This window comes from Colletotrichum acutatum (assembly GCF_030867785.1).
Source record: "Colletotrichum acutatum strain CBS 112980 chromosome Unknown BDZ83scaffold_28, whole genome shotgun sequence".
In the NCBI taxonomy this organism is placed as follows: Eukaryota; Fungi; Ascomycota; class Sordariomycetes; order Glomerellales; family Glomerellaceae; genus Colletotrichum; species Colletotrichum acutatum.
In genome coordinates, this window is record NW_026849022.1 from 145,893 (window position 1) to 167,060 (window position 21,168).

At 53.0% G+C, this 21,168-nt stretch overlaps 4 protein-coding genes across 4 annotated transcripts; 1 reads left to right on the forward strand and 3 right to left on the reverse strand.

Moving 5' to 3' along the window:
• Positions 1-10,153: 10,153 nt before the first annotated feature.
• On the forward strand, positions 10,154-13,543 carry BDZ83DRAFT_573461 (plasma-membrane proton-efflux P-type ATPase; the record flags this gene model as incomplete). Its single annotated transcript, XM_060504617.1, has 5 exons — positions 10,154-10,320; positions 10,455-10,750; positions 10,841-11,064; positions 11,138-12,859; positions 12,917-13,543. 5 exons carry the CDS (start codon positions 10,154-10,156, stop codon positions 13,541-13,543), a joined length of 3,036 nt encoding a protein of 1,011 aa, XP_060366978.1.
• Positions 13,544-14,002: 459 nt separating this feature from the next.
• On the reverse strand, positions 14,003-15,386 carry BDZ83DRAFT_614370 (uncharacterized protein). The gene has a single exon (XM_060507829.1). The coding sequence runs from the start codon at positions 15,021-15,023 to the stop codon at positions 14,316-14,318; it is 708 nt and encodes a 235-aa protein (XP_060366979.1). The 5' UTR covers positions 15,024-15,386; the 3' UTR covers positions 14,003-14,315.
• Positions 15,387-16,746, reverse strand: BDZ83DRAFT_614372 (uncharacterized protein). The gene is made up of 2 exons (XM_060507830.1): positions 16,018-16,746; positions 15,387-15,931 (listed from the first exon to the last, which is right to left on the reverse strand). The coding sequence occupies exons 1-2, from the start codon at positions 16,568-16,570 to the stop codon at positions 15,657-15,659; spliced, it is 828 nt and encodes a 275-aa protein (XP_060366980.1). The 5' UTR covers positions 16,571-16,746; the 3' UTR covers positions 15,387-15,656.
• Positions 16,747-17,198: 452 nt separating this feature from the next.
• Positions 17,199-17,988, reverse strand: BDZ83DRAFT_650008 (uncharacterized protein; the record flags this gene model as incomplete). Its single annotated transcript, XM_060510336.1, has 2 exons — positions 17,199-17,512; positions 17,574-17,988. The coding sequence occupies 2 exons, from the start codon at positions 17,986-17,988 to the stop codon at positions 17,199-17,201; spliced, it is 729 nt and encodes a 242-aa protein (XP_060366981.1).
• Between the last annotated feature and the right edge of the window lie 3,180 nt (positions 17,989-21,168).

The following is a 21,168-nucleotide window of genomic DNA, read 5'->3' on the forward strand; positions in this document are numbered from 1 at the left end:
TCACGAATCAGCGGAGCGCGAAGAGACTCATGGCAAAACGAACCGAAGAGCATAAAATCAAAATAAAACTGGATCATCGTTTTGAGCAGAAAACAGGGTCTCTAGTGGCTGGGAGTGGAGTCGAAGGCTGATTCAAGCTGAGGACGACGACGAGGATCGGAGGACGAGGATAGCAAGCGCCTCCGCCGCCGTAGGACCGTAGGACGGCTGACGGCTAGACTGATGGAGCTCTGGGGGTTGTTTTTGTTCGAGGTCGTTCGCCTGGTTTCAGTCAAAGTGAAGATTGGTAGCTGGCCATTGCCGTTGACTTTTCTCTTCCTCTGATGACAAGATGGGATAATGCAACGCGACGGAACTCTCGCGGTTGCATCTGCCCTGTCCTCGACAGATACCACGTTGGAAATAGAAGCTTGAGCAGTTCGGTACATGGTATGGTCTAGTATGGTTCGGCTCGAAACCTGACATCCCATCTGTTGGCGTTGTCGTTGGTACTGGTGCGGCTGCTTGTTGCTGCATTATCTTGACAGGAAGATTTTATCTGGGAGAGATGAGTCTGCCACGCCGTCGGCCCTTTTCCGACTCCCAGACCGCCACATTCGCTGTGCTATGCACGCCTCACTGGTGAATCAAGGCCTTCTACTGTGTAAAGAGCCTTCAGTATGAGCCAAATAACTCACTGTGGTATCGTCCTAACACACCTAGGGGACTCCACAAGTCTACGGCGTATTCCCGGGTGCAGAGACGGCTCCGTTCTGTTTTGAACGAGGGGCCCGCGTTTCCAACGTGGAGGGTTACATTCACCTACCGCCGCAGTGTATCCGTAGTACCGTACCCGTCGTGCACCAACCCGACACGACCACACACGTCGATGAGGCGAACTGTGCGTTTTGCGGACGCTAGGAGACTTGTTGAACCCTTGACTGGTCGTGACATGCAGGAACTCTGGGGTTCGCTCATCGGCTGCAACTTTGCGCGCGTGTACGGAGTACCTTGGGTATGTACTTGACTGTTTGTGTGTGCAACCCTGACAGAAACGAGACGGTCGCATCGACCTCGGCGGGAGTCGTATCTCACTCCGTATCTATCGAGGTCGTATTCTTAGGGGCCTTCAACCTTGGGAAAGGAACGTGGGGTGTGGGAGGGTTGCGGCAACATTTGGTGATCTTGGACGACGGACGAACAAGCGCGATACATTTTTGACACGGCACTAAGGTACGCTCCCACGGCTCCCACGACGTTTACTTTCAGTCACGAGCCTCGTCCGGGACTCCAGGCCGGGGCCAGGCCAGGCACAGACGATTCCTGTATGCTTCCCGCGACTTGCGCTCCCAAAAGCCAAGGGAAGGGTGTAGAGTGGCTGGGGGGGCCGGGAACATGGTGGTGGATGGATAACAGTGACACCAGCCAGTGTCAAGGGCACAGAACACAAGACGCCATCGAAGAGACACAAGCCTCTAGTGGCCGATCTGCAGATATCGGCTGTACTAGGACGGGCATCGTGTTGACGGGCACATCCGCCGTTGAAGAGTGACAGTGGTACGCCGCCAGTGTTGGCGTCTGGTGGCGTCGTGCTTGTATGTAGTGTGTACGAATAGTGTGCGGTGCGTGCGGTGTGCGGTGTGCGGTGTGCGATAGGTGTGTGCCATGTGTGTTTATGTCGTGATATGCCGTTGGTGGTGTAGGGGTTTTGGTTGGACGAGACCGGGGCGAGGAATAGAGAGAGGGAATGCCAAGAGAAAGGAGGCTCAATCGGCTGTGCGACTCGACATTGACGACATTGGGATTGTGAGCTTGCGTTTCGACCGTGGCTTTGAAGTATGTGATAATGTTGTGGTTGGATGTTGATGGCCGGCTGGGAAGCGATGGTGTTTCTCCGACACGCAGCCAAGTCCAGCCCTGCCCGCCTGCCGCAGCTTACGCAGATCACCGCAGGTGAGGCAGGCGCGGCAGGTGAGCAAGGTGAGGCAGGAAGGAGGAAGGCAGGTGAATGAGGAAAAGGATTGGCAGGAACCGCAAAGTCACCCAAGCACCAAGGCAAGGCAGGTAGGTACTTGACGACGCTTGGCGCTTGCCGTTCGGAGTGCCGTTCATGTTTCCAACCTTGACCGCAGGAATAACGACAGGAATATCCGCCGTGGCCGCGGTGTCCCGTCGTCCAAGTGCATATCAAAATATCTGCAGATGCAAGAACGTCGTCGATGAATTTTTCCGCCGCCACCACCGCCTCTGTCGCCTTCGCCGAACGTTGACTTTTTCTCCCTCCCTCGTTTCCTTGTCCTTTCATGTTTAATGGTACCTGGGATATGGCATTCTTTGTCTTACATTCTTCGTCGGCCGCGCGGGACCAGGGTCGAGGTACGGACGACTCGAACCAACAAAGCGGCATTCTGCGGTCCTGCACAAGAGACGGAAACTCAGGTACAAGGGACCCCCACTCAATGAACGAGGCCCCTTGTTGCACAAATCGTTTTGTTGTTGGTTCTTATCTTGCATCCCACAGCCTTGAGCATACTTGCGCACGCACAAGCCATCTGAAGACAGGGCAGGCAGGGTAGGGTGGCAGGGCACCTTGTTGAAAGTGCAAGGCTCACAACTAGTGTACGGATAACTCGACGGGAACAACCAGAGTCGGAAGAGCCACCCGACGCTTGATAGGCGCCATCGGTGGCTCGGGTGAATTGACTTGGGTTATGACGATGCAAGTGGCTATTTTACCGGTCACGGTCCAAGCTCACGACTCGGCAAGAGTAAGAGGTTTCTCACTTGAGGCTAGAGTCTAATTGCTAAGCCTCAATTGACGAAATATTCAAATCAGACAAGTCAATGCCCTTGAGGTTGGGATTATTGGGAACTTGGGGCCTGGGTAGGGGTTGGGGGGAAACCGAAAGAAAGCCCCAATGTATGTTTGTTGGCATTGAGCAGGAGGACGTTGCGTAATTTGTGATATCTGACTTTCCATCATCAAATGTCGCGGAATGCCTGCTTGCCTGTCGCAGTGTTGTGCGGCGTGTCTGTCATCAGTGCCTGTCTTTCGTAAACTCGGCCTGCTACTCCGATTTCCCCCAGCTTTTTATTTCATTAGAGTAATCTTGGCAAGTTGAGGCCTGGGTCAAATGGTCAAGTCACAAGTCGCAATTGGAAAGTGAGATGGTCATGTCTCGGCCCCACTGTTTCCTTCCAACCTTTTTTTCCACAAAAAAACTGCTGCAAAGCACCAAAAGGAAGGAGAGAACCGAGATGGGCGCTATGCTTCCTTTGGTAGGCAGACACGGCAGGAGAGCCCAGGACCCAAAACTTCGCATCTCGGTAATGACGCGAGATGCAGGACCAGCCGGGTTTAAACGAAGAGAGAGAGAGCGAGACTCACACCCAAGCTTTCCCGAACATTGAGCCTTTGATTTCCCTCCAGCCTGATTTCCTTGATTTCTTGGAAAGTTGGGGGCCCGTAATCCGTTGCCAATGCCATTTCGGTCCCGTCTTCTCTTTCGTCAGAACCGAAGCCGCGGTAAATCCACCATCCATCCACCACTAATCACTGACCACTCATTCACCCCAGATTCCCAAGGCCAAGTGGAAGTGTCCGGGTTAGGCTTGGCTGCTTGTGAGATTACTTTGTCAAGCGAGCCGCGACATCGAAAAAGATAGGGAAAATACCCTTCCCCAATAAACAAACCGAGAGAAGACCGGACGGGGCGAGCGATGGACGCAACAACGCACACGATCACACAGACGTGTCTACGGAGTGCAGATACCAAGTTAGTGCTACCAACATGACCATGGAACACATGCCTCCCCAGGCCTCGGCAAAATGACCCAGCGACTTTGTGAAATTCCTCATCCAGGCACGCCAGCGACTAATCTTGGCCCAACTTTCAAGCCCGGGCCAACAAGGCACGTTCGTCACAGGACAAGGCAATCGAGCACCAAAAAATATGTCCTTCCCTTATCTTCCTCCCGAGTTGGATACAGATCACGGATCGCGCGCCAAGCGGTTGTTTCCGAATGCATCCTGGTCGTGCGACGCGAGGGTCGGTCTTGACCAAAGCTTCTACCAATCCCTGTGACACACAACGCTACGGTTACCATGAAGGAGGTCCAAGGCAACCTGGAAAAGAGGTTGAGAAAACACACAGACGCACACTTGCAGAGTCCCAATTCGTCCCTTCAGATTCCTTGGATGTTTGATCTTCCACAGTGTTGACTGTTTCAACTCAACCACGACGACGACGATTCCCGCGACGCAGCAAGACGAAGAAGGAGAGGAACAGCATCCCAGTTCCGTCCCATCCCATCCATACCCCTTCGAATCAGGAAGAGACAGAGAGACAAAAAGAGCCACAGAGAAAGACAGGAAAGAGACCATGACGGAGAAACGTCGAATTGCCGACATAGCAGGGGTATCCGTACCTGAATTGTACCCACACCCTGAACAATTCCGCAGTTCCCACAGTTGCAGAACATTGATCCACCGATTCATTCAACCCAGCACTGCCAATCCAATCCCATCCCGTCTTCTTCTTCATCGATCCCAGCCAATGACGGCTCGGATATTCGTTGACATGCATTGGTAGGCCAAAGGTGGGCTAGCTAACCTGCAAGGGATCCGCAAAATTGCCGTGTTTGTCGTGTGTCGAAAATTCCCGCCCACACGGCTGCTGCACCGAGACTGCGGGACTTTTTCACCCAAAGCACCGAAGGTTGGATGGGATTTTCCACGTTCGTCTGGCAAGCGCAATGTCATCGCTCTATCTAGCGACAGGACGACCGCAAAATACTCGAAAAAGGAAAGAAGGGCAGAAGAACACGGCACCGAGAGCGACTCCAGCTAGAACAACCAGACAGAGAGACAGAGTTCCGGGGGCCCAGTCCCGCCATGTCTTGGCAACTTCTGGTTGGGGAGGCTTGGCTGAAGCTGAAGCTGGTCTCTTCTTACCGCTGTAGGCCCCGACAAGTTCTGAGCAGGCACACGAAGCCCCGTGGCTGGCCCGGCTGGGTGTTCTGTCACCACTATCATACTTTGGCGCGTACCTCAGCAATGACGATTCCCATAAACTCTCCCGGCCACCCTCTCCCATGCAGGTCCAGCACATCAATGGGACTTTTCACAGCCGCAATCGACAAAAGGAAGAAGCAAAGGTCGGACGAAGATTGAGTTCCTAGGCGGGAGGACTGGCCACCAATTGGTAACGAAGGGGAGAGAGAAGATAACACGAGAAGGACGAGAGGGAAGGGCAACACAGCGAAAAAAGAGCGAGCAAAAAGTGAATTCGCATAGGCTCGGCCACAGCCCGCGTATCTGCAGCTCGCAGCACGTCAAAAGAGAAACCCCACGGCAACTGAAGCTCCAGAACCCCTGTTCGATCGAGAGGATTGATGGGGATCGAGTGGGTTCCCTGGGGCTCTGCAGGGGCCTTGTCATTGGAGCAAGGGGACCCTCCCCGTCAGCTTGCTGCCCCAGGAACTCCTCTTCTGTTCATTCTAGCGTTGCTGCTAGTGTTTTCCTATCGTGGCAGGCATCTCCATGGAACCGAGCCGGTGCCCACCCAGTGTGCCAGTGAGCCAGTGGTGCCCCCATCCATGGCAAAGAAATGGGCTCCAGCAATGCATTGCGCGAACGGTTTCCCTTCGATGCCGCACACACCAATGCACGATGTCCCTGAGTCGGAAAAGTCAGGACTCGCCTCCTCCTCCAGGCTTGGCTTGGGACGTTCGTGGCTCCTCCCACCAGTGCCAGACAAGCACGACAAGCAGCGGAGCGCGACGACTCTTTGCAGCGTGTTACGCCAGAGATTGCACACGGATCATCCAACGGGTCTCTTTCGCGCGAATCTCGCTTTTGGCCACGTTGGTCCAATGGCGTCTTCCCGGTTTCCCACTGACTAGTCGAGTCCTCACTTCCGCTCGCTCGTCAAGTAGTCGGAGGTCGGAGAGTAATTCACAGCTGGGTACCTGTGTAGGAGGAGTCGTGGAAACTTCGTTGGAACGGGGTTCGTCGACAGGAGTGACCGGTCAACGGGCCGGCCGACTTGCCACATTGAACAGCAATCATCCATCCAGCTCCGTCTGAGACCATTACCCATCATCATCTCGCCTCCGACTGCCATGCTGGCCCTATCTTGTTGTCGAGACCACTTGACTACTCTGTATTACACGCTGCCTTGCGTGCCGAGATGCGAGAACTAGGCAGATTGACGTATCCGTAGCGCTTCCACTTTCACCACACGCAAGCCAAGAGCAAGACCAGTCAGGTCCTCCCCCAGGATATGGCCAGAACGAGCCAAGTGGCGTTATTGACTTCCGTGGGTGAGGCATTTGATGGACGCCAGTCAAGTCGGTCAAGCCAGGTTCAAGCGCAAATGAGGACATAGGGATTATACACCGCGGACACACCGCACAAGCTGCAGTGCAGCACACGCATACGGCGCGTGAACGGGACCCCAATATCCCGCATCGTATGCGCTGCCCGCACTGCACAAAATCTGCCTCGTTTTTTTTTCGTGGCCCGCAAAGTGACTTTGCAGGTTGAACGTCGCCGATTCATTCATTTCCCACCCCCATCCAATATTGCGGTGATTTCTTCCCCATTTCCCCATATCCATAAGCCCCAACATTAATCAGTGTGTATGTGTACATACTGTACGTAATTGGATAGTCACGGCACATGGCGTCAAACTGTCTTGTCTTGAAGTCTCCGTACCGTGGCAAGTAGAAACCACTCATACTGCTATTCCGGGAAATCCATACGCTTAACGGTACTACGATACCGTTGTACTCTTGATCGAGGTTTGGTTTGGGGCTTGGCCGGGGGTAAAAAACGGCTTGGCAGGTCTCTCCCCGGAGTATCTCGTTGGTCGGATTTGTTTTTTCTTGTTCTTAATTTGGGTTAAAGATTTCCTCTGCAGTGCATTTCCAGCGGTGAAGACCTTAAAAAAAGAAATACGCTAACAGGTGTGTAGTGTAAGAGACAGAGAGGCAAGGCAAACGCGCAACACTTTAGGGATGGGATGGTTCACGTATAGCCTCAACTCAAGGCCCGTCGCGAGGCAGATCGCTTGACAGTGTTTCCAAGGAAATACTTGGCGATGCTTGGGGGAGGGGCAGAGGCAGTGTCACAGTGATAGCTCAGTGAGAAGACAGACAGGGCTTTGACCGCCGTCTGTCACTTTCGAGTTATTCAAAACCCTACGAATCGTGAATGGACCACCCTCTTCACACGCAACCAAACACCCTTCGCCGCGGTCTATTCCGGGGATTTCTTGGCGCTGCTCTCTGGAGTCTCGAGAGCCAGAGCCAGACATTGACTTGCATCACCGAAGTCGAGGGCAAGACGTGGACATGACAATTGGAGTCTTGGCAGAGGCTCTATCCTAGATGCCCGTCCAAGTGCCCGTCCGCACTGTACGGCGGAAGCCAGACGGAGTTGGGAGTTGGAGTTGGAGTTGCAAGTAGTGGTGGCGGCGTCCATTGTCCAATGCCTGAAGAGCGAAGACCTCTCTGGTTGTCGTTGGTGGTTCTTCGTCCCTGCCGCCTCGGCTCCCCCAAAAGGAAGTTTTCCACCCCACCACGCTGCGTGCTGCACCGCACTGCACTGCTGCTGTGCAAAGTGGTTCTCAGTGCCGGTGCAGATGTGCAGAGAGGTCCAGCAATGCAGCGTCGGTCTGCAAGTACTCCGTACAATAGTGCAAAATCGGGACGCGAAAGCGGGTGGATGCCAAGCGGAAAGGGTTCGCCGTACGGAGACTCCAGTGTCACTGTCGAGCAAGCCATCTGCGGTAAGGTTGATGGCGGGACTTCGGAGAGGTACAAAGATACCTACCTGTTTGGTGCTGGGTTGCTTATCGCGCGTGGACCAAGGCTTTTTCCAGGGTTCACCGGCGCAATGGGGTTCAGGATGTCCAGGATTCTTGATGGTCTTGGGCGGGAATTGGGGGAACGAGGCGGCGGCGAGGCGAGTCACGTGATGTGGGTTTCGGAGCAGAGCTGAAACTGTCGCGACCACAAGGGGCCGGACGAAAAGAGATGGGGAGTGGAGGACAAAGAGTACGTATTGCGAATACCACACACGGTACGTAGCCTCGGGACTCTTTCTCTCACCCTCGACTCTCGAGTCCCTCACTTTCTACACAGCAGAGTCTGGAGGGGTCAAATTCAAGGGGGGGTGCGGTCGTCCAATTGGAGGGGCAATGGAAAGGAAATCTTCCCCTCCAGACCCCCCCCCCTTCCCCCTTCCAAGTCCCGACTCCCGACTCTTTTCTCTCTCTCTGCTGCTCCAACTCTCCCAGTCCCAGATAGTCAAACGTCTCTTGTTCTTTCAACCCACGGAACATGTCCTTTAGCAGGGGGGTGTGTCCGGGTCCGCGCTCAACGTGGACTAGACAGATGGGGCACTACCTCACAACCGAAGGAACTCTGGAGACTTGCAGACTGGAGACTGCCCTGGAGCTCGATTTTTTTTTTTGGGCGGCGGCGCGCGGGGGGTTGCCCGAGAACAGAGGTGAACTACTCCGTACGGTGCAAAGCTCGACGAAATCTCGGAATTATGTCTGTGTCAAGTACGTAGCGTAGTGTATCGGTATCCGTACCGGTAGTAGCTCCTCTTCTTTCTGACCTCGTCTGTCTTTTTTTTCCCTCAAATCTTTTTGATTGACGTGCCCAGCAAGCGGCCAGCTCAGCCCAGTCCAGTCCATCCCGCCATAACCACCACCCCCCAGGACATGCCGTGTAGTACTACTGAGGCATTTTATTTTTGTATCATAGAGACTTGAACTTGACCCCCATCTTCACCCTCAACCCCCATACAATGGCAAGTCACTAGAGAGTTTCTTCCTCGAAACGCACGACTCACGCTGGCTTCCCCTTGTTGTCAGATATCCATCCTCGCATCCTGGCAGATGAGACAGCGAGTTGTCTCTGTCTTGATAGGTCGGCCCGTCTAATGGGGCATCTGGGGGACCAAATTTACGCTAGAAGCTGGCCAATATTCTTCCACACAGGAAGAGGCTTGGCTCCAAAGAAAGGCACGAGACATGGAAGTGAGAGAGAAAGAGAGAAAGAGAGAGATAGCACGGCGTGACGGCACAGAGCACACACACACACACACACACACACACACATACACACACACACACGAGAGAGAGAGCGAGGCAAGCAAGCCCACCAGCCGCAAGCCGCAAAGCTAATGGAAAGGAACGCGGGTCCCAAAGGTCCCCACGTCCAACGCCGTAGTAGGCTGGATTGCCCTGCCAGCCAGCTCGTCCTAGTGTAGCTCCCCAGTTCTTCGGCACGAAGTCCTCGTCTCTTGTCTTGTCAGTGTCTTTCTAGCGGCAGCTAAGCTGTACTTCGTACACAGTGGTACATACTGGCAGTGACAGACAGCCAGATAGACAGACAACGGCCTTTTCTCGCTCCAGTTTTTTTTTTTTTGCTCTTTGCTCCTATGTACGACGGCCGGTTCCTGTTGCTGCTCCCTTCTGCTCCTACTTCTTGCGCCAGACGTTTGCTCAGCGGCAAAAATGTCCCGTCGTCTCTACTCTGTATCCGTACCCTTGCTCGAAATAGCATCGACGTCGCTCGCCCGGTCACAGTGTGTGGGTTTTTCCCTCACCCGCATCTGTTTTGATGCTTGCAACTTCTTGGCGTTGATCCGAGCAAGACGGGGTACGCAGCTACACGCCGGTCCCTTGTTCACACACACACACCTACCACACAGCTCACACACGCCGACGCCGCGGTCTCTTGCCTCTCGTCTCGTTTCTTGCCTCTCCATTGCCGCGCGAGGGTACCAAAGTACGGAGAGTATGGAGTATGCCACAATGCCAGTCTACCTTTTTTCCCCTTCCACCCTGGGGGCCGTGGCCCATGCCCTTCCTTACCTTGCCTTGCCTTGCCTTGGTCCCATCTTCTTGTTCCCATCCGCGGAACCTCTTCGACCAGTCCGGCCTCGCCGTTTGACAGATGTAATATAATATGCCCCATTCTCCCACCGTGATTCATGTCTCTTCTGGCTTAGCCTTCTTCCTCACCCTGCTCTGCCCCTCCTTCCTCTCTCCTCCCTCATCCTCTACCTTCCTATATATACCTGTCCTGCGCTCGCCTCTACTACCCCTACAGCTGGACTGTATTCCTTTTCCGTTGTTCTATGGCACCATACAAAATGGCGGGCTTAATAGGAAAAGGAGGCAACAAGCACTACCCTCAACCCATCAACACCGAGGATGACGACCAGGACCTCGAGACCGGCAACTTCATCCAGGAGCGCGCCAGGAACAACCGGGTTGATGGCGGTGCTGGCGAAGGCGGTACCAACGAGGAGTACAGATCGTAAGTCTTCTTCTTCTTCACCACCGCCCCAAAAACGAGTCTTACACGCCATTGGCTCTTCTCCAAGTGCCAATGGCTCAAAAGTCACTCTCCAATGTAACGCTGGGGACTAACACCGCACCTCTCAACCACAGTCTGATCAAGTACATCGACACCTACCGGGACCCCAACGCTGAGGTGGAAGAGACCGAGGCGGCCACAACCAAGAAGGTGCCAGCATGGCAATTCTGGAAGAAGGCCACCCAGGAGGGCGCTGGTGCCAGCGGTTTCGTCACTCCCGCCGACTGGCTCAAGACCGACATGAGGCAAGGTCTTGACCCCACGGAAGTCGAGCGCCGCAGAAAGTACACCGGCTGGAACGAACTCACCACCGAGAAGGAGAACATGTTCCTCAAGTTCGTTGGTTTCTTCCGCGGTCCCATTCTCTATGGTAAGCACAAGCCAACAACCACTTCACCGCAGCAGTCTGCGGCATGGACTGCATGAAACACCACGGGCAAAACGCTAATTCTCAATGCAGTCATGGAGTGTGCCGCTATCCTCGCCTTTGCCCTGCAGGACTGGCTTGACGCCGGTCTGATTGTCGCCATTTTGTTGCTCAACGCCGCTGTCGGTTGGTACCAGGAGAAGCAGGCTGCCGATGTCGTCGCCTCCCTCAAGGGTGACATTGCCATGAAGGCTCGTGTCGTCCGTCAGGGCAGAGAAGAAGACATCCGCGCCCGTGAGCTCGTCCCCGGTGACATTGTAAGTCGTCTCATCTACCCGTTATCGCATCGGCGATTTGGGAAAGCCAATCTTACTTACACGGACTCTCTAGATCATTGTCGAGGAAGGCCATGTCGTCCCCGCCGATTGCCAGCTTATCTGCGACTACGAGAACCCCGCCGGCTACAGCGCCTACAAGGCTGAGCTCGAGGCTCAGGATGTCATGTCCCCCCGCCGCGAGAAGTTCGAGGAGGGTGATGAGGAGAACGCCAACCCCGCTCTCGGACACTCTATCGTCGCCGTTGACCAGTCTGCCATGACTGGTGAGTCCCTCGCTGTCGACAAGTTCATGACCGACACTTGCTACTACACCACCGGTTGCAAGCGCGGCAAGGCTTTCTGTATCGTCACCCACGGCGCCCAGGCCTCTTTCGTCGGAAAGACCGCCTCCCTCGTCCAGGGCGCCCAGGACCAGGGTCACTTCAAGGCCATCATGAACTCCATCGGTACTACGCTTCTCGCCCTTGTCATCATCTTCATCCTCGCCGCCTGGATCGGTGGTTTCTACCGCTCCATCGAGGTCTCTGAGGAGGGCACTTCCGTCAACTTGCTCCACTACGCCCTGATTCTTCTCATTATCGGTGTCCCCATCGGTCTGCCTTGCGTTACCACCACCACCTTGGCTGTCGGTGCCGCCTACCTCGCTGAGGAGAAGGCTATCGTCCAGAAGCTTACCGCCATTGAGTCCCTTGCCGGTGTCGACATTCTCTGCTCCGATAAGACCGGTACCCTCACTGCCAACCAGCTGTCCGTCCGCGAGCCCTTCGTCATGGAGGGAGTCGACATCAACTGGATGATGGCCGTCGCCGCTCTTGCCTCTTCCCACAACATCAAGGCTCTCGACCCCATCGACAAGATCACCGTCCTCACCCTCAAGCGCTACCCCAAGGCCAAGGAGCTCATCTCTGACGGCTGGAAGACCGAGAAGTTCACTCCCTTCGACCCCGTCTCCAAGCGTATCACCACCATCGCCACCCACCGTGGTGTCCGCTACACTTGCGCCAAGGGTGCCCCCAAGGCCGTTCTCGCCCTCACCGACTGCACCGAGGAGCAGTCCGCCCTCTTCAAGGAGAAGGCGGCTGAGTTCGCTCGCCGTGGTTTCCGTTCCCTCGCCGTCGCCGTTAAGGAGGAGGATGGCCCTTGGGAGATGCTCGGCATGCTGTCCCTCTTCGACCCCCCTCGTTCCGATACCGGCCAGACCATTCTCGAGGCCCAGGCCCTCGGTCTCCAGGTTAAGATGCTTACTGGTGACGCCCACGCCATCGCCGTCGAGACCTGCCGCATGCTTCAGCTCGGTACCAAGGTTTACAACTCCGACAAGCTTCTTCACTCCGACATGGCTGGCACTTCCATCCACGATCTTTGCGAGCGTGCCGATGGTTTCGCTGAGGTGTTCCCCGAGCACAAGTACCAGGTCGTCGAGATGCTCCAGCAGCGTGGTCACTTGACTGCCATGACTGGTGACGGTGTCAACGATGCTCCTTCCCTGAAGAAGTCTGACTGCGGTATTGCCGTCGAGGGTGCCACCGAGGCTGCCCAGGCCGCCGCCGATATCGTCTTCCTTGCCCCCGGTCTGTCCACCATTGTCTCCGCCATTAAGCTGTCTCGCCAGATTTTCCAGCGCATGAAGGCCTACATCCAGTACCGTATCGCCCTTTGCTTGCACTTGGAGATCTACCTGGTCACCTCCATGATCATTATCAACGAGACTGTCCGCGCCGACTTGATTGTCTTCCTCGCTCTCTTCGCTGATTTGGCCACCATTGCCGTCGCTGTAAGTATTTGCCTCATTCTACACACTCAAGCTTCAAGTCACTAATCAATCCAATAGTACGACAACGCCCACTTCGAGAAGCGTCCCGTCGAGTGGCAGTTGCCCAAGATCTGGATTATCTCCATCGTTCTCGGCTCCCTCCTCGCTGCCGGCACCTGGATTCTCCGCGGTACCATGTACATCACCGAGGGTGGTGTCATCCACGACTACGGTTCCGTCCAGGAGATTCTCTTCCTCGAGATCTCCCTCACCCAGAACTGGCTCATCTTCGTCACCCGTGGCTTCGATACCTTCCCCTCCTTCCAGCTGATCGGTGCCATCGCCGCCGTCGACGTTCTGTCCATCCTCTTCTGCGTCTTCGGTTGGTTCTCTGGCGGCCGCGGCGAGCCCGCCTCCCCTCCCTCGCTCAACAAGTTCCTGTCCGAGAACGGCCGCACCGACTTCGTCACCGTCTGCGTCGTCTTCGTCTACTCCGTCGCCGTCACCATCGTCATGGCCCTGGTCTACTACGTCCTGACCAACCTCCGGGTCCTCAACGACATGGGCCGCAAGAAGCGCAGCGTCACCGACACCCTCATCGAGAACGTCCTCACTCAGCTGAGCAAGGTCGCCCTCGAGCACGAGAAGGACGACAAGGGCGAGCGCTTCTACATTGCCAACCGCGCCGTCGTCGAGGAGGGCTAAGCGTCCTGAGTCGAGCAACTGGAGAGTTCGACCAAAACATGAAAGAAATCAAAAAAATCAACACAAAAATTAGACATCATGTTATTAGGAGCGCGCGCGGCAGAGCAGTCACAAACAAAGCGTGTTTTGAACGGCATCGAGAGTTTCACAACAAAAAATCCATTTCTGAAATCAATTTTTCCATATCCCACTATAGAGAAAGAAGAAGGCGATGATACTTCTTAGGTGCGAGGAAGAGAGAGAAAGACCAGCCAAAAGGGAAAGGCGAGGGACACACCAACCTCTAGATGACGCGCTTGGTAATATTTGGCGACATCAACACGACTGTCACTAATGACCCATTTTCACGAGCAGTTTTCTGTAATGTAACAAAAAGACCATCATGTTCATTGTTGTGGCGTTGATCGGGTCAAGGGTCGGTCGGTTAATTCAATTAAATCTGAACAAGTTAAACAAATTTGCGAGCTCCCTCCTTCGTGACATGTTTTCCATCTTCTAAACCCGATAGTACACTCTATCATTGTCTATCTGTTCCAACTTTGATCAAAAGCCCAACATCGCTCCCTCGGGAGGCTTACAACATCCTTCGGCCCGATCTGTATTACGAGGCGAGAAAAAAGACTACTCAGATGTCTCGAGTCCCAGAACTGAACAGACTCTGGTCACCCTTGCTTCCCGTCCGAGAAGTAACCCCCCATTGGGCCTGAACTGCAAAGGTTCAACCTTTTCCGCAACTACGGCTGTTTCTGACCACCAGGACACTCGGACCGCTTCATGCGTAAGCCGTCCTTCTCTTCCTCTTTTCTCTCTTCTCTCCCCACCGTAACCTCTCCGACCTCCGGACTTTCTCCCGCGTTGTTGGCAACGCCGTGCAGGCAGGGATGGATGGGTTGGTGGTCCATGTTCCCACCCTTTTTGACGACGGCCAAGATCCGTCCACCGGTAATGTTGTTCTCTCGAGTCGGGACGACGGGGGAGGAGGAAGGACTTGGAGGGTGGGCGCGAGGCGGCGAGAAAAGAGAGAGGCGAAAAGGCGAGAAGCGGGAATCCCGGGAGGAGAGTTTAGGCATGATGGCATTGAGACGTCGGGCTTACCCCCTTCCCCCCCTCTATGCGGTTTATTAGCCGTTACTCGTGTGTATTCCTTACGACATCCTAATGGATGTTCCTGATGGATGACGAAGACCATTTTTTTCTGTTTCCCAGCTTTTATCTGGTTCACGCTTTCGTGATTCACGGGTCGATCGCTCAAGTCGTACGCTCTCTCAACCCCCTTGAATTCCTGTGCTCCTTCATCCGGGTGTACCGATACCGCGAGGTCGCTCAAGGTCCGAGGGGTGGTGCGGATGGACCACCTCCTGGTCAAGACTGAAAAGAAGCCTTTTTTTCTCGTCTCCTCTCCGTTCTCTCGATTTTTCTCATACGCTGGAGCACGAGAGATTATGCGGCAGACTCCTTCACGAGACGATATGCACGACATGTCTTGAGACGTTGTGTTGGCCCCTTGGAGTGGTCTCTGCGCTCTGCCTTGAGAAACGGAACGGATGAGGTCGTTGCTTGCTTGGGTGGCTCGCACAGTGTACGGATTTCTCCAGATTGATCTTATCCTGTAGTCATTTTGATCCCAGCGTTTGTGCGGTCGGTGTTGGATGAAGTCAAGCAAGCTTGGCACCGGGTGCACGTGAGGTCTTGAAAGTTGTCAGCCACCAAATCGGAAGACCGGGCATCAGTCCCCACGCAGACATATCTCATCCTATCGTATCTTTTGCTGTGCTGGGATAGGCTCTTTCATTTAGTTGTTCAGTTGCTAGTGAGAGTCGTTGATGCTGACTGATACATCACGCCTGGTCAAAAGTTCAATCACACCATGAAGCCCCAGTACCTAACCCCCGGTCCAGGTACGCAGTTGTAAGCTCCATCCACACCTCGACGTGCCAGTCACGTGTTGGCCAGTTTCAACGACACGCCTCTTCGACGGGGGGCATCATCGTAGAGATTCGGAAATGTGTTGCTTTGTCTACTTCACAATTTCTCTACGGCTCCTTCAAGCAGGCTAAGTAGTCAATAATTACAAACGAGGGATGTCTTCTCGGCCAACCCTTAAGGTACCGTTCTACTCGTCGCTGGAGAACGAGAAAGTACCATCGGTGTTGTGATCGATCTGTATCTCCCGGTTGTCCTCGGTGAACTCGACCTCTATCCAATCAGACGGCATTTGTGAGCTAAGATCCAAGATGATTTTTGTTTTGGCAGTCGACTTTGCAATCCTCCACTTATTAGACATTGGTGCTAAGTGGAAACTCTGGTTGGGGACTGCTTTCCACACGACGGTTGGCACAATTCCCACTCCAAATGGTGCTGGCGCACCCAGTCCAACGAATGGTCGTGCTATGGAAAGAAATGGTTGAGTAAGTTTATTTAAACCCGCCTTCAAGTGGCATCATATGAGGTATGAGCATCTCGTCATGACGTACCTTTATCGTTGCCGGCAAAGCTGTCGCATGAGATGCGAATGGAGGCCTTTTCTGACGTACTATTTTTGTCTACTCGGCCTGATCCGGGTGTGAAGGATGCCGCTGCATCTTTAGGCAAGACCATGTTGCAACTTGTCTGGGGGTTCTCAGCCAGATAGGTCTCGCACGTATCAGTTGCATAGACCTGCAGGCCTGGCTCCAACTGGTGATGGGGGGAGCCTGTGACCACAAAAATCGGGTGCGAGCCGACACCTTGCATGGCAATCCCAAACTCATTGGAACCCGTTCTCGCATTTATTGACTGGCTCTGTTGGTATACGCAGGTAAAGACGTTCTGCGGGTCGCCCGAGGTAAACTTTGGCGGCGATGGATATAAAATGAAAGAAGTTGCGTTGAAGCTGAGATTGTTCACACTGACAGTCCACCGCATATTGAGCCACTTTGGCGCTAGCATAGACCGATAAATTTGGGGCTTCTCCATTACGAACATCGTTGTGTAGTCGACGTTGATATCATCGGGATCTTTCTCCTCGGCAGATGAGGCTGAATCCATGCTGACCTCGGTGTAACGTTGGGGATTGGCTTGGTATACTGGGAAGAGTGGAGGGTGGTGATGATTGGAATCTGGGGTTTGAACGCAAGATGAGAGAGAGAGCTTGCGTGTCGCATTGAGAATCGAGGGAAGGTTGTGGGTGCGGGCCGACTCATTTATAAGTCAAGCCTAATAAATTGCGTAAGGGGATTAGAGCTGTGACCGGTCCAGGATATGATTGGGCGCCTCAGATGCCACTTGATTCAAAGTCGGGTTGCAGAAGAAGAAAACAAATTAAGCTCTCCGTGCTGTAGCACTGCGCTGCCCGATTACCTCCTAGCATTAATTGAGCTGAGGTGTGTGGGTGTACGCTGCCTTCAAGGACCTGGCTACATATTCCAGAACGAAAACGGGAGAGTTTCTTCCAGTACTTATATTCTGGGGTTTTATGGCGAGCGGCCTAGACCGCAATTTAATTTTAAGACACAGCAACAAAGCAAGCAGTGGTTTCCTATCTCGTCCCTCCTTGAATCCATTAGCCCCGATATCACTTCATAACCTCCAGCAAATAATTCCGCAACATCCGTGACCGCATCTCTGCATGCCTCACTAAGTACTACTGCTTACTTCTCTAGATAACGAAACCGTCTCAAGCCCCGTCAATATTTCCGAAGCTCCACTTGACGCCGTTCGCTGCAACCTTGTCATCAGCTTCGTATGTGCCATTGTTATTGAGGGTGAAGGTGGCGTTCGGGATAGCTGCGCCGCTGAAGTCCACCTTCAAAACTTGGCCAATTGTGGTCCTGTCCACAACAACACCTGGTTCGAAGCGACCGAAGGCAATATAATATATGACCTTGGGAAAAATCTGGCTAGTGAGACCTGGCTGGGCGAGCCAAGTCTGGATAGGAATCACTTCGCCAGTCTTCGGGTCTGGGGCGCCGCAACCGATGTAGATTTCATCTGTGAAACTTTAGTAAGTGGAATAGAATCATGTAGACTCTAACGACGATGCAGGTCTTACTGGGATTGGGGAACTTGAAGGTGTTGTCGGCGCGAAGGTCAAAGCCGCCCTTGGCTTGGGCCGTGTTGGCCATCTGGGACTGATCCCAGGTTGGGTCCACTCCATTGTGATCGACGGTTGTGACAACAGCAAGTGTTCCATTAGGACCAAGCTTGGCAGGGACGGAGTCGCCAGTATCGACACGGATGGCCCCATCTGCAGTTGCCTGAGAGGTACCATAGATGGCATAATACTGCTGCTTCATGGTGAAGTCGGTGTGGGCAGAACCTGTGCCATTGATGGTAGGGGAACGCTGGTAAATGTTGGCGAATACGTTCTTCTGATTGAGATTGGTTGGCACCGGCATGTCCTGAAAAAGGAGAAACGCGCGGTCGTTGTTGGACTTGTTCTTGATCGTAATCTTGAAGCTCGACATTTTGATAGCCAGGGTTCTGGCGATAGCCAAAAGATGATTATGAGATAGAGGTAGTAGAATACTTAAGATGTGAAGCTGACTGGTTTTCTGGTTGCTTTTCTTTAGACAGTTTCGGGGAGGGAACTGGAGAGGCCTTTATATTATTTTCAATATCCAAGGTTAGCCGAGTCTTACCAATCCACATCTTCGAGCCTGATGTAGTTTATAGTGCGGTTAAAGGTCACACATCCTGTCTTTCTGCATTCCGTTCCTCTGTTATCGCGGTGTTCACACGAGAACAGGTGTGTCGAAGTGGTGGCTCCAATCAGCTCCACCACGTCGGCCCATTCGCGCCTCTCATTTCATGCTTTGGGCTTTCGGGATGTACTAAGAAGGAGCTACAAATGTTTATGCGTAATCTGAATCAGAGGAAGGTGTCGATAGGTTGATAATGTTACGCCATTGCTCGTTTGAACATGTTTCCAGTGGCAAGTGGCTTGCATGAGTGAAGGTGATGAATATTCTACGTCTGACTGCGTTCATAACAAACATGCCTTACTCTGAGAAGGCGAAGTACGAGCCAGTCAGGGTTCGTGATGATCTTCGACTCATCTAGGGCGACTACGTGGTGGTAGTGTTGACTTCTCACCGCCTTCTTGGAGGAAAAGGAAGTTTTGGCTCCAGAAGAAAGCAAACAGACACCTAAACCTATCCTCGCTTCCCACTTGTATGGAGCGTTGAGATTGCTTTCAAGTTGCTGCTTTCATACTTCTTGATCTCTTCGCTCGGGATTCGTCTGTATACGAGAAGTCGTGATGTAAAGTTTAAGATTTTCCTGAATTATCACATCCTTGAGCTGATAAATTTTGACGCCTCAGTTCCGGGTTAGGATTCAAGGAGTGCAGGCGGGCAATTTTGCTGCGGAGTTCACACACTATACATGCAGGAACTGAATGCCAACGGAGTAAAAAGTGAAGGCATTGGTCGACAATGATGCACGATGTCGGACTTGGTCGAACGTTAGAAAAACATGGAGCAATGGTGTCTCGTGCTCTTTTCAGCTTTCTGTTCGCAAGCCTGGCGAGACACCAACAAAATAAGTACTCATGTGGGGGCTCGAAGGTACTGAGAAGTATGAATTAGGGTTCTCGATCGTCAATGTGCTCGATGCAAATCACTGAACACAACCTCAGGAGCAGGATTGAATACTTACTTTGTGACAGACATCTACAAGTCAAACAACAAGTATTCACGAATCAGGGTAGACCTGACTAACCCCTTGCAAGCTTCAGAGACGCGATGTTGGGGTGGGAACGCGGGGAAGAACCTCAGCGTCGTGGTGGCGTGCTTGCCGGCGGGAGCTGACGGGAGCTAGCGGGAGCTGAAATGAGACAGCAGAACTGACATTAGTGCCGTTTGGTAGGAAAGAGGATAATTTCCGTTTTCGACAATGTGTCAGCCGCTCCGTACTAATCATCGTGATACGAGACTTGTCGGTGACCAGAGAGGTCTAGACTCAAGTGATTATGCACGATATCCAGGTTTTGTCTCCGTTCTCTTATTCCACTATCCGAAATATGTTCAAATGAGCTTGGTACAGAACCTTCGACCCAGCGGTATATGGACTTGATCGCCGCAAGTCTGAGCACTACCGAGCTTAGCTGCAACACTTTCCCAACTCCGGTGGTTGCGCACATATATCACACAACTCAGCCAGCCTCATCGGGGGAGCCATACGATGTGAACATACTAGTGAAATGCTGGGTTCATGCCTTCTATGAGCGGATAATTTGGACGCTGTGCCAGTGCTGAGAAGAGTATCTGGTTATGAGCGTCTGACGCCGATGGATAAAGAGGAGAGCTACTCGGGTCACGCATACTTACTAGCTTTGAATTCATCCAGTCAGTCGGAAACTGATCAAAGATATTCATTACCATTGTAACTTTTTCTTGCCGTAAAGTTCAACATTCAATTCTCACCACCGCTTCGCCATGGGTTCTTTCAGCGTTGGAAGACCACAAGCAGCTCTAAACGCGATTCGAAATCTTCTCCTCGGGGGCGTTGGAATACCTAGTGAGTAGTTCTCGAAACGCGGGGGGTCAAATGAGAATCCAGCCGTTGATGTAACCTCAGCTGTTCCGACCGGAATCCTCTCTCGGCTCGTAGCCCCGGCACTGACCATCGATGCACCGGCGAGCCAGGGTGGAAGAATCTTAGAAGTAGCTTTCTGGGGTGGAATCATGTCTACTATTGAGATCGTTGCCGGTGAGGAGAATTTGGACAAAATGAATTGCTGGGAGCAAGTTCTTGGACTTGGCGGCCCACAGTCTCCCAAAATCCCAAACGAGAAATTGGATCTGTACCGCCAAAATGGCATGCCTCTTCAGGACTTAGCCCGATACTGCGAGGTCTTGGAGACTGGAAAAGACAGCAGTATGGCTGGGGCCGTGGCTTTGAAGAATAAGGCCTCTGAGTAGTGAGTCATTTCCAGGTTCTTCTCACCTACATATGTAATCAACTGACATTTGCTATTTCACAGCTTCGCTCTTGCCATCTCAATGAAGGTTCCAGCTGGTACAACTGAAAGTGGCCCTAATGCGAAAGCGGAGGTGCTCCTTGTCCATGCCTTCAAGGTCGAACCCAAGCGGAAATGAGGTTACGACGCTAGTCTATTATCTGCCGCTGTACTTTAGCAGAAGTAGTTCCGTCAAGTGTGATGGACGCCATTTTGGCTACTTAATTGTCTGACACGATGAATCTAAGGCCATAATGAACCTGTGATGGTCTATTGTTGGTGTCATGTTCATGAGCGAATCGAGTGTAGGTTACAGGGAGTACAGTTCGTGCTGATCTTGCAGCTTAAGTCACTGACTAAGCCAAGATACTAAGAACACGAGGTGTTGCTGTTGTTATCAAAACATTTTATCAGTTTATAAGACAATCCAGCTTCTGCTTTGATTGCCGCAGAAAATAGGGCGATGATTCCAGGTGTGCACCAAGTTAACGCGATCAGCAGACAGTTAGATGCTGAGCATGATGAAAGGTGTCAAGTGTGGCCGGGATCTGACCTATTAGCCAACTTGAAAGAAATTTTACAGAGGCCCATTTCATAACATCTGTCTATAATTCGAATGCCTTGGTTGAGTTGTTGTGCCGGTTGCTGCGCTGTCGCCCCCTAGCTTTTCCTGACAATATCTACG

Coding starts and splice junctions, on each gene's coding strand:
- BDZ83DRAFT_614370 (XM_060507829.1), bottom strand. CDS start 15,023: ATGTCGTGCATATCGTCTCGTGAAGGAGTCTGCCGCATAATCTCTCGT.
- BDZ83DRAFT_614372 (XM_060507830.1), bottom strand. CDS start 16,570: ATGGATTCAGCCTCATCTGCCGAGGAGAAAGATCCCGATGATATCAAC. Junction 15,932..16,017: donor CTTTGCCGGCAACGATAAAG/GTACGTCATGAC, acceptor TTCTTTCCATAG/CACGACCATTCGTTGGACTG.